The following is a 12,399-nucleotide window of genomic DNA, read 5'->3' as shown; positions in this document are numbered from 1 at the left end:
AAAATTGTAAATAAAAAACTCCCATGTTATTCTTATGGAGAATAAAATACCCCCGCCACAGCAAACCTGCAGATTAAGAGAATTTCCACTTGTCTGATTACATTTTTACTATAATATTTCCATAAATAAGACAAATGTATTAGGTTGGGTCGAAAAAAATCAATAATTTTTTTTCCAGTTGTAATACCTTGGAAAAGTTGCTAAATTGTAATACCAAAACAGGGTAAAATATTAAAAATATTGGTTGTTATCTTCCAGTTGCGCATGTGCTCTTAAGTTTAAACAAAAAATGAAAAACTCGTTTTTTATCAGAAATTTTTAGCATATTAAAATTTTGTATTTTTAATATGTAATAGTTGAAAATCTCATTTACAAGACACTAAAAAATAGATATTTAAATAATAGTATTGTATGTTATTTAAATTAACACATTAACATAATGTTTATTCTTAATATAATTGCGGAGAGGTGCAGTTTTTTTAAAACATCGTCTATGTGAAGGTTTGTAAGGATCTAAGTAAAAACTTTGAATACCGTGAGAAGAATTCTCACAAATGAAGTTTATGTTTTGATGTTTTTTTGTATTCGGCCTAGTGACTATGCCAACATTGTGCAAAACACTAGAGGCTAATTGCAGTTGTAGCACGGTTGAAAAAACCATAACGGTCGCTAAACAATGAGTAGGCCTAGAGTTAATCCTCATTTGCCTACCAATAGGTCTTTTTTTTATTTAGGTAAAGATTCTTGGTTGTTGTCACTAGAATCGTAAATTTTAGTTTGTGAGCACAGGGATACATTATCATCAAAATACTTTTGTTTTGGAAATATTCGGATTATTTCGGAATCTTACACTTCATTCGAAAATTGAGCCCCTCGCATACCTCTGCTGTAGTTGTTAAATGCTGAAATAAAAATCCCGGAGTGGCTTCGTAAATTCCAAATTTTCCTTGGTTTTACCCAGGTCCCTTTAACTTCATGTTTTCCCCCGGTTTTCCCAATCGGTATACACCTTAAAACCTTTTCTATGGCGCGCGTAGGGATGAATATGTTTGGTGAATGCAACGAGCACATAATATAAATAGAGAGGACACGCTTCTAAAGCATTGTACACCGGAGTGTCGCCAGTCCAGAGCGCCCCAACCCAGCCAAGATGGCGGTCGAAAGCATGAATCACCACACTAGCGAGCGTCGAACTACGCGGTGGTGCATTCCGACAATCCACTGTAACGCACATACAGACATGCAGTATTTGTTGTAAATCTTATATTTTTAAACAATTATAACCGTAGTAAGGTGTAATCTGTAGAGTTGAATGGTGATAGTTGACATATTTTGGATTGATTTTGTTTAATTTAGTTATTTAGCTTAGTTTCAACAGTGAATTATTTAAGTTAAGATAAACTAATGCCACAAAATTGTGGTTTTCAGGAAACCAAACTTGTTTTTTAGGAATAAAATCATTATAGACAGCAGAAATATTCCCAACGACATAAATGTACTAAAGAAAATGACCACTACTGTTATGGTACAGTTTATAGGGATGCCACTTTTTTCTGGGGACCATTGTTTTCAACAAGAAGTCGACCAAAATCACCACAGTTTACTACTAAAAAATATATGCAAGAAATATTTTACTGCAAGATTACATCATTTTAGCAAGGAATTTAATGATGAGATCCATACAAGGAATCTTAATGATCCCTATCGCTCAGGGTGGTATGGGAAAGAGAGTCGTGCTGTTAGGCTTTTGGACACATAATGTGTATGGACGAGGATTGAAAGTGGCTGAAGCCAAAAAAGAAAGAAGATTTTCACGGGTAATAAGTCCCAGACTTAACCAGGAGTGATGGTGGGGACGAGGAGTTTCCTACAAACATTTACTGACTTGGTTGAAATGAAATATTTACCTGAGTATTTCCATAATCTTTGAGTCATCATCAGAGATTATAACTGTTATTCGTTTTAAAATAACACCTGTAATACTGAGCAATTGCTCAAATTCGAGCAACAGGTACACTAGTTGATATGAAATGTATAACAGACAAACTACGCACTACTTTGAAATAGTTTCAAGCTTTAGTATTTATTGAATATTTATAACATCATATAAAATACTGTATGTTCATTACTAACTAAATTTTGCTAACAGTGTTTACAATATAGTAACAATTCTACTTTCAAGTTGCCATGTTAGAAATATCGTTGGAATTATCCAGTGATGCCCGATCGAGACCCACACGGGCCCCGCACGGCGGCAGAAATGAGTAAATATTTAGCGTTATTCAACTCACCCTAACTCCTAAACTAAGGCTCCCACAAAAAAATGCTTCAAGTGAAAAAATTACCTCATTTAATGACCTTGGCATTTATAAAACTTAAAACTCGCCTGACCAAAAAATAAAAAACTTCCCCACAGAGTAACTTTTTCATGTCAAAATCTATAATTATAAAAACATCACATTAGTTATCGTTATATAATTAAAAAATAAATACTTCAGATACAATTAAAATAGAACTGTTAGTGGAAGAAGGACCTAAACTTCAACTGTGCAAAATTTGAAAATTTTATCTGCACTTCTAAGGCACTTAAATCACGGTGTATTCTGTGCGTGTTCAATTAAAAGTTGTTCACTGCAGCGACCCAATTCGAGCCCCTTGACCAATTCAATATGGCGGAACTGGCGACACTTAGCAGTGTGGTATAGCCCCTCTATTTATATTATGTGCTCGTTGGGTGAATGACCTTGACCATGATAGGATGCTTAGTAAACAATGCGATGTGGCATCGTTAGTACTGTTATCTACGTACCTCTAGTTTTGTTCATTATTTCGTTTCGTTCAATACTGACATATGGTTAACCTATATCATAAAGTAGCATTTTATGTCTACTGCAAATTCAACATCCCAGGGGAGGGAGGCTCTCTGTTGATCCACCACTGAATGTAACTCTTAACTTAATCATTGATCACTATCTACCCACATTTATAGTACATGTGGAGTTATTTACCTTGCAAATTATCTAAGGAGAAGCCATCTTCCACAGTAAATGTTTGAGACGGAGGGGAAGTCCCAAGTAGTCTTGTACACATCAGCAGAGAGAGATGTGAATAAACTGGTGGAGGTAGCAGAGCAGGGCAGCACACAGGCTCTGGAACAGTTGTACTATTTACTGAAACCTTCCTGCAGTTGTGTAACATTGTTGCCCAATCATTATGGGACTCTTACAATTAAAAATAGGACTTTTGTTAGAAATATAGTGTATAATAAACCACAGCACTGTTAAAGCGATACTGAAGCACCTGTGTATCTAGTATAATTCACAGAGGGTATAAGAGGACTTGCTTTACAAGCCGTATTATCAAGGTAATTCTTATGTCGATTGTATTTATATAGATTAGAAAGACTTAACGCCTATTTTGTAGAATAGGTAAGCAATAGGAATCCTCCCCTAGGGTTGTTTAGGTCTAATGCAATTTTGCACACATTTAAGCTACTATTAAGCCATGGTCAAGGCCACACTCAAACTTGAAAATTTAATTCATGGTTTTCACTTCTTATACTTTACACCGCTATAAAGCACGCTGAGGAAAACTGAAGGCCACTTTTTATACTAAAATGCAAGTAGAAAATAATGATTGGCTCGTTTGCTTTGTAATACATAAATCTATGGATGTGTCGATTCTCAATATTATCGATACTTGGCCGATTGTATCGGTATCAAGAATTGATCGTCAAGAATAAAAAAAAACGTTTTCTGCAAAACGCGCAAGACAACGACGACGTTTCCATGACCACGGGAGTCAATGATGATGCCTACACGGCCGCAGAAGATTTTAATGGTTTTGCCACGATCACGGAAGACGATACACGTTTCTGTGACAGCGAAAGACGATGATGATGATGATGTCTACACCGCCTGAAAAAAAAAATCATGAAAATGTTCATGAATTTGCCACAATAGCGGATTTCAAAAATGATGTTTCCGTGACCGCGGGATTAGATGATGATGTCTACACGGCCGCGGGAGATGTTCTTGATTTTTCTGCAACCGGGATAGACAGAAATGATGTTTCTGTAATTGAGGAAGATATCTTGGATTTTGTAGTGATCCCAGAAGACGAAGATGATATCTCCACAACCGCTAGGGATGATCACGATATTACCTCCAGTTTGGCTTGGCTGAAAATGTCAGGCTAGCACACCTCTATAATATAAATTCTAGAGTTAGTTACCCAGGTTGATTATCATGTTAGTGAGGAGGAAGAAAAGGAAAAACAAATTAAACACACAGTAACAAGTGATGTGTAAATTTAATGCTGCAGCCAACAGTAGGCTAGTCTAGGCCAATTTTTTTATTAGGCCTAAGGTAACAGGTACTAATAATTAGTAAGCATCTAACTTAGGAAATTTGGTATACTTAAACTACCAATTTAGGCCTAGGCAGGGTTTAGGCTAGGATGAAATTTGTTTCAGTAAAATGCTACAAACTCTCAGACAACTAAGTTAACTGTAGCAAAGATATTATTCAATAAGCATTTAAAACAACAAAATTACAGTAGGCTAATATTACATATGTTTGAACATTACATCATAGATTAAAAGAAGTAGACACAGATACCCAATGAGATAGGGAAGTCACGAACGCCATATTTGAGCTAGTGCAGTCGCTGTTTTGGCGTTTCAGGTAGGGATGGACGAGATTGGATTTTTAGTTCGAGACGAGACGAGACGAGATTTTTTATTTCTCATAAACTTTTGAGACGAGATCGAGACGGGATTTCCCTTCTCATACGCAACGGGAAATGCACGTTCAAAATTTTTACCTGATTTTGTAACATTGTTAGATGACTGTTTAAATACAAAAATAATGATAATAGGCAAGAATATTTACAATCTTTTATTAAAAAACATCAGCATAACATTTTTTTATTAATCACGCCTAACTTATTAAAAATGCCTACGATTAGGAAACATAGTGATATCAGTTAGGATAGAGTTCAACTTATCCTAAAATAAAATAAATCATAAAATAAAAGCAATATTAATTTTTATAAAATAGTTAGGTACTTGTTTTGACTTTTTATAGTAATAAACATTCCTCACACTGCTTACATTAAACAAAACTTCTCAAATGTTATTAAAGTAATATTATTAAAATAATTAAAGTAATATTTACATTTAAAGAATTAATTAAATAAGAACGCCTTCGCAAAGGAAACGCAACTACAACACGCTCCTGTATTGCGGGTATTGCATTGACTTTCTGCAGGCGTTTTAAATTTTTTTTTTTTTTCTCGTCTCGATAAAAATCTCGGCCAAAAAGAAATCTCGTCTCGTGTAACGAGATTTAAAAATTACACGGCAGTGCGTGTAATTGATAGGCCTATCATTTTCGTTTTTGTGTTTTGTAAAATGTGTGTATTATTTATTTATTCTGACGACACATCAAGTGGATCCTTTTGTTTGCCTGACGATGGCGGAGATCAGTAAATAACCGCCGAAACATATGTAGCAACATCGACACTACATGTTAAGGATTGTCTGACGAGGTATGTTTTAACCATTATATGTCATTTAAAATTTCCCGAAATTTCGAGACTTGACCATCCCTAGTTTCAGGCCTGCAGCGTTGCCAAGTCGTGCAGCGCAGGGACGACGGAAACTCCCAGATTCCCACGGAGTGAGAGAGACAGAATGAATGGCAGTGGCGCGCAGCAGTAGTTGTTTGTTGTAGTAGGCCTATGCATCGTAGCGGTAGCGGCCCTCTCTACAGTTGACACACCTGATACGACTTGTGTCCATAGCATCTGAGCTACTCACTCCGAATTTAAATATGAAATCGATTCAGTTCATTGTTTAATTTATATTTCAGCCTGCATACGAGAAATATGTCTCAATTTAGATTGTAAAAGCATTATAAAGGAAACTCACGTTTTTAACAACTAACTAACTATTTTTATATTCGTAAATCTTACTGTACCATTATTTTATGAAACATAAAAAATGTTTAAAACATTTGAACCATTTGAGAATTTAGACATTTAAAACCAGGGCTAAATCATGAATATTCGTAATTTTACTTGCAATATCAAAACATTTTGGTATAGACAACAAACAAAATGCAAAGTTTTCAATTTATGTTAATCAATCAAACTTTAAACCGTACCACTATTGGAACGACTGTATAAGTTACTAGGCCTACTTATTTACAGAATATTTATTAAGAACAACAGAAGAGGAGTATTTAAGAAAAAAAATCACGTCAAACTACAAGAATAGACAGACAAACAACAAACAAAATAATTGAAAACCAAACCATTATTTTTTTGTAACAATGCATATACAAATACAATATAAAGTAAACAATAAAAAATTAAACATAGTTGTTACAGTCTTAACAATGGGTCCTTTCAAATTAACTATGAATAAAAAATAGTTTAGAATCTGTACACGCAATGAAACAGCTTACTAATTTGTAAAGTTTTTTAAAGGATATTAGTTAATAGTTATAGACAACAAAGAAAATAAAATAATTGTTAAATTAATTGGAAACTGCACTACGGGTAATTTCCATTGATAGTATAGTCCTCGAACCATAAAAACAGCTGCCTGTTTTGCGATTTCTGGCCCTTGATTTAAACGTCCTGTGTCTTGAAAACTTTCAAGCTTTTCAAGCATAGATAAAAGGAGTAGACATACTCCTTTTATCTATGCTTGAATGAAGTCATATTTTCGGGTACACTTTAAGCCCTTTTTATATACAGGGTGATTGATATAAGTGTGCCAGCTATTTTATTCGAAAGTTATAAGGGATATAACAAAATGTTAAACTGTAAATGCCTTGGATTTTTTATTTTTTAAATTTGATGGTCAAGTTGAAAAAATAATTAAAGCCGCCATGTTTCCAATATTACCGCCAATTTTGATTTTTCTTATGGTAGACCCTATATTTTAGGATTGTTTTGGAAAGTAAATGCAATTAAAAATGTTTTTATTCTTGACATTTTTTCTCTAAAGCTACTTAATCGTTTAGGAGTTACAACGTGTTACAACTAAGAAAAAATGACTTGCGGTGTTCATTCTGCATCATCTCCTAACCTAAACAACTACGTTTCGAGCAAAAATGCAAAAAGTAAAAAATTCTTACCATAACATGCATAACAAATTTTGATTCCATTGTTTCAAAAATGGCAGGGAAATTTCAAAACAGGAAAACGGTGTAGGTTATGGTCTTTTTAGAATATGGATGCAATTCTAAGACTATTTACTCTTTGTATTTTTGCTCCAAACGTACTCGTTTAGGTGCTACATGTACACCGGAAATCTGCAAGTCATTTTCTTAGTTGTAACACGCTGTAACTCCTAAACGAGAAGCTTTAGAGAAAAAATGCCAAGAATTAAAACATTTTGAAATTGCACTCACTTTCAAAACCAATCATAAAATATGGGACAATTCTTAGCTTCGGTTTAAGCAAATCTAAGGGGCGACTTCGAAAAACCTCGAACTTCAAGTAGCTTATCAGAATACCCCCCCCCCCCCCACAAAAAAGAGCCAACTTAAAGCTTTCAACAACAAACGCTTCCTGGCAAATCTCTTCGGACTTCGAGTTACTGCGGCTCACACGCTTACAACATTTGCTGGTGTACAAAGGGTTTTGCGGCACCAGCCAATTATTTTTTTGTTTTAAGCTGTTATAGTAAATAATTTTACCCAGTTCACCGTTGTTTTCCAATTTGAAACAACACCATATTAACCAAGGGTGGAATGTGGTCCAAACAATCTCTGGGTTTTTGCACAAGAATCACTATTTTAATAATGGGTTTCCACATCGAAATCTCAGTCATAAGCCTCAGTCATAACGTTTTCTAAAATGGCATAGTTAAATTGATATTGATATTGATATTGATAATATTATTGTTTGTTTACATCAGCAAAAAAATATATATATAGTAAACATACTTTCGCATAGTAAACAATCTTTTTCACCACACTATGATGTTATTAGCTGTTTTACATACGTTAATTAGAGGCTGAAAGTTACGTTTTGCTGACCATGCCAGCTGTCATCGTCATTTGGGGACCGAGCAGGTTTTTACATCCCTAGGGCCGCAAAATCAGCTGCCAGCTTACATATTAAATACACAAACAGTATCCATAGCATTGCAGTAGAATTGTCTTATTTTCGCCATTGCCTAGCAACGGTTTACTATTATTTTTTTTTGCTGATTCCTTAAATTACTTCTTCACATAACCTTAAAGTTGCGTTTTTGAATAGTAATAGTGTGATGAAAAATTGTGTTCGTACCACGGACCAAAAATGGTTTTGCAGCTCTCGATCGTTGAGCCGGCAAAACCTCATTTTCGACCTTAGGTACGAAATATACTATTGCCGTAGTAAACAATGTAATAACAGATTTTTTCAGTTGATAAACATACAACAAAAAAATGTCATTTTACAGTAGTGTAGCGAAAAACCTATTTTCTTAGCTCATTGTACGTTTAAAAAAAGTGTAATTTCGTCTGTAGAGTAATGAAAAGAACATTAATTGCCAATATAAATAATATACTATCTTAATTGCAAGTAGATAAATCTCTTATTACATGTACTCACACTTGTTTACGGACAATTCTAATAGGTATATTCGAAAAAACAAAAATATTGAACTACATTTAAAAAGCCAAAAAACTAATACTCACATTTTGTGAAATATCTTTCCAAACTTTATAATTAAGATATGAAACAATATACAGAACACGTCAAAAAGAACAAGTAGGACAAAGACAATTGATACCTAATAATTGTATGCTCTGAGTTCGTAAACCATATCTAAACTCTGATTTGCTTAATTATTTATTTAGCTTACCTCATGGCTGTGTACAGTCCACAGCCATGTAGTAGGTTTATTTCCTCAAACTATGTAATTGATTTAGGGGGTATTTTTAAATTTTGTATCCCCTCCCCGTTGAAAATCATGGGTATAGTGGATATTTATTTATGTTTTAACTAGTTTGATGATAGGGACATAAGTCCCTAAAAATCTCAAAATGTAAAACAACTTATAATATCTAAAAGAAAACCAAGAATTAACTTTTTTTTATTTTCAAGATGGATATCATTGTACACCATTTCATCTTTGTATAAAACGTATCTCTGTTGGCTTTGGTTGTTGTTTTATACTTATACTAGCTGTAACCCGCGGGCTTTGCCCCGTTTAACTTCTTAATTTTCAAGATTATCTCGTTCGCATGGCTCAATCACGTCCTGGTTGAAGTTTGTTCGCTACGCTCACTCACCTTTAGGTTGGAGCTTGTTCGCTACGCTCACTCACCTTTAGTTTGGAGCTCGTTCGCTACGCTCACTCACCTTTAGGTTGGAGCTCGTTCGCTACGCTCACTTGCCTTCAGGTTAGCTCGTTCGCTACGCTAACTCGCCTCCAGGTTGAAGTTCGTTCGCTACGCTCACTCACCTTTTGGTTGCAAATTAGCTGTTGTCATAAATGTAAAAGAAATAATAGTGCTGCACCCTGTTGATAATTTTTGTAACTTTAATGCTATTGAACATCACAGAACAGAACCAACTTGTTTAATTGAAACAGCTGTTAAGATTCAATAATTTCATTTCTCATAAGGTTAACATGGGAAACTCCAGAGCCACTGGGGCGGAGCCCAAAAGGATTTTTGAAATAAGAATATGCCTTTATGTTAATCGGGAATGTGAGCTATCATCATGCCAAATTTCAGCCCAATCCGACCAGTATTTTTCGCGTTCACTTGTCACAAACATACATCCATACATCCATACATCCATCCATACATCCATACATCCAAACTTTCTCATTTATAATATTAGTAGGATATCGTCTCAATTATAGATAACGTTATCCTTGGTTTTAAACATAGTCCAAGAGTTTTTATTCATACTTTGCGCATGTATTAAGATTGAAGTCAATAAGATAACCATAATTACAGAATTTCAACGCTGTAGCTCAAACGGTGAGTTATCAATGTTTTTGTAAAAATCACGATATTACATTTTTTTGTTTATTTTAACAGCTGAATAACGTGACAAAGTTTGTTCATATGTGTACAAGACACCCTGAATAGCACTTATTTTCTGTTTGGAATGTTTGAAATATAAAAAAAATCCTCCACGTTTTAATGCATAGGTTACATATTGCTTAGACTCCTGCATACAAAAACTAAAATAAAATAATTTAGATATATGTGTTCTCAGTCTTTAAGTTAATTTTTTACATTGAAAACAAATCTACATTACATTTTAAATTAAGTATATAATTTTTTTTAGTTTATGGTAAACGTACAACAATATTCAACCAATTAATGTTATGTTTATCACACAAAGTCTTTAAAATTTTCAGAAGAAAACGTATTTCATTGAAGCTCAACACTGGACAGAGCAGCAGAAGAGCGTGAGTGAAGTGCTCGTGCACTGTATGTACGTTGCGGGTGCGAGGCGAGGGAATCTCTCCCAGCCGGCTGAGTTGGCCAGTCGACCGACTGAGTTGCACGACATGGCAACCGCGCTTAGTCGGTTTCGAGACTAGCGCCGCCTAGGATCTAGTCGGTTTTTCGGCCAAATATTGTTAACACATATTAGCATTGCGTGGGGTATCTGTGTCTATACTCCTTTTATCTATGATTACATCTTCAATTTTATTTGTAGAAAATTTGCTATAGGCCTAGTCTGCAAAACAATTTAGCATTTTTAAGTTGTGAATAGCAAGATGCTAAAAATGCTACCACAGCTTAAACCCTGGGCCTAGGCCTATTTAATGCGCAACTACTCCACCCGACTCAATACTCGAGTTTTTACTCAAATACTCGACTCGACTCGACTCGACTCGAATTGAAAAATCACTACTCGCCCACCCCTAAATTTCCTTTTTGATTTTTATTGTTAGATATTCATTAATGTTTTTATTTATTTAGAATTTCAATTTATTTAGAAGGGTTTAAACTTAAAATGGCTAGTTGGAATGTATCATTGCTGCATAAATTTTTTCTTTAAAAGAAAAACACACCATTACCTCAAAAAAACTTAATGGAAGGACAAAGACAGTGGTTGGTGTAGTATTACCAATCCATGGTAAAACAATAAAAAAATTGTATTAGGATCGAGAATTGAGAATTGATTTTTCAGGTATCGGTATCGAGAATCGATAAATTTCGACAAATCACTAGATAAATCTAAAATTTATCAATGAATAATTAAATAATTACAAGTAATACCTTTGAAGGTGTAATCAGCCAGTGAAGAAGCAGTCTGAGTGAGTTTGCAGTCCATGATGCGTAAACAGCCATCCTCTGTAGCCAGCACTGGGGTGTCAGGGGCTGCCCAGTCTATATCTAACACCTTCACCATGTCCTTGGGGCACTTGAGCTGAGCCAGTCGCTCATACTGTTGCTGCACACAAACAGTTGTATTAAACTTATATTTCCAAAGAAAACATAGGGGTGCCTGGGTAAGTATTCTGGATAGTACAATTATAATTATTAGTAGGGATGTGTCCATTCTCAATACCAATTGTCATTACTACAGATACTTGCACATTATAGTAGTCAAACATCTTTATTCATCATAACTCATGTGCATTGGTGGTACAGTGAATACTGAATAGTGTCTAAATACATAAAATAAAATATTATTTCTAACTCATCAAAGGAATATAATGCTAAATTTATGATATGCTCTTTTAGAATTTTCTTGACCTATTATTGCGCCCAACCGGTTTAACATAACCTGGTCACCGACTGCTTTATTGTTTATGTTTACATTAACACTGCTTTAGTGAAACGAATTTCCCTATAGGGAAGTCGCTATTACCGTAGGTGGCACGGTAAGACCTAGACCCGGGATTACAAATCTAATTACTGTATGTAGAAAAATAGTTTTCAGAGCACAATATAACTTAGATATTTAATTTCAACTAAGTCAGTAACTGTGTTTAGACTGTTTTCCTTGAATTGCAACTTAAAAGTTAACAGCAATTAAATTGTCCAGCTGATCCAGCTTTTTGTTTGTAAACAAAAAATTAACATGGGAACTTTGAAAGCCACTGAGGCAGAGCCCAAGGGACTTTTTAAACATTTCAGACCTTATATGACTTCTAGTCGATGAAATCTTTCAGATGCACCATAAACTAACAAAATCGGTTGAGAAACCAAAGAGGAGTTTTGTAGACAAAAACCATGCTTGCCTTTTAGCGAATTTCCCTATAGGGAAGTAGCTATTACTGTTGGTCTCATGGTAAGACTTAGGCCCGGGACCGATTTACTTTTTCATTTTGATGTTCTTAGAGGCCAAAAACACAATTCCTTCAAATTTTTATTTATGTAGCCTATATATATATGTGTGTGTGTATGTGTCCGGACGATA

The 12,399-nt window shown here is 34.6% G+C and overlaps 1 protein-coding gene across 4 annotated transcripts in view; it reads right to left on the bottom strand.

The window, feature by feature from the left end:
- Positions 1-12,399, bottom strand: part of LOC128983700 (WD repeat-containing protein 11-like) — a 221,408-nt gene that overhangs the window by 72,739 nt on the left and 136,270 nt on the right. For all 4 annotated transcript variants that reach the window (XR_008489894.1, XR_008489893.1, XM_054403102.1 and 1 more), the window contains exons 18-19: positions 11,253-11,427; positions 3,009-3,149 (exon numbers count right to left, since the gene is read on the bottom strand). Coding sequence is in view for 2 of the 4 variants with exons in the window: in XM_054403102.1 (XP_054259077.1) it covers positions 3,009-3,149; positions 11,253-11,427 (316 nt within the window). In the remaining 2 variants the exon portion in view is untranslated. The remainder of the gene's footprint in view (positions 1-3,008; positions 3,150-11,252; positions 11,428-12,399) is intronic.

This window comes from Macrosteles quadrilineatus, unplaced genomic scaffold (assembly GCF_028750875.1).
Source record: "Macrosteles quadrilineatus isolate MER2022 unplaced genomic scaffold, UCM_ALF_1.0 Scaffold_1__1_contigs__length_201487025, whole genome shotgun sequence".
NCBI classification, from domain to species: domain Eukaryota; kingdom Metazoa; phylum Arthropoda; class Insecta; order Hemiptera; family Cicadellidae; genus Macrosteles; species Macrosteles quadrilineatus.
The sequence above is the reverse complement of the archived record's forward strand: the minus strand, read 5'-3'. Positions and strand labels throughout refer to the sequence as shown.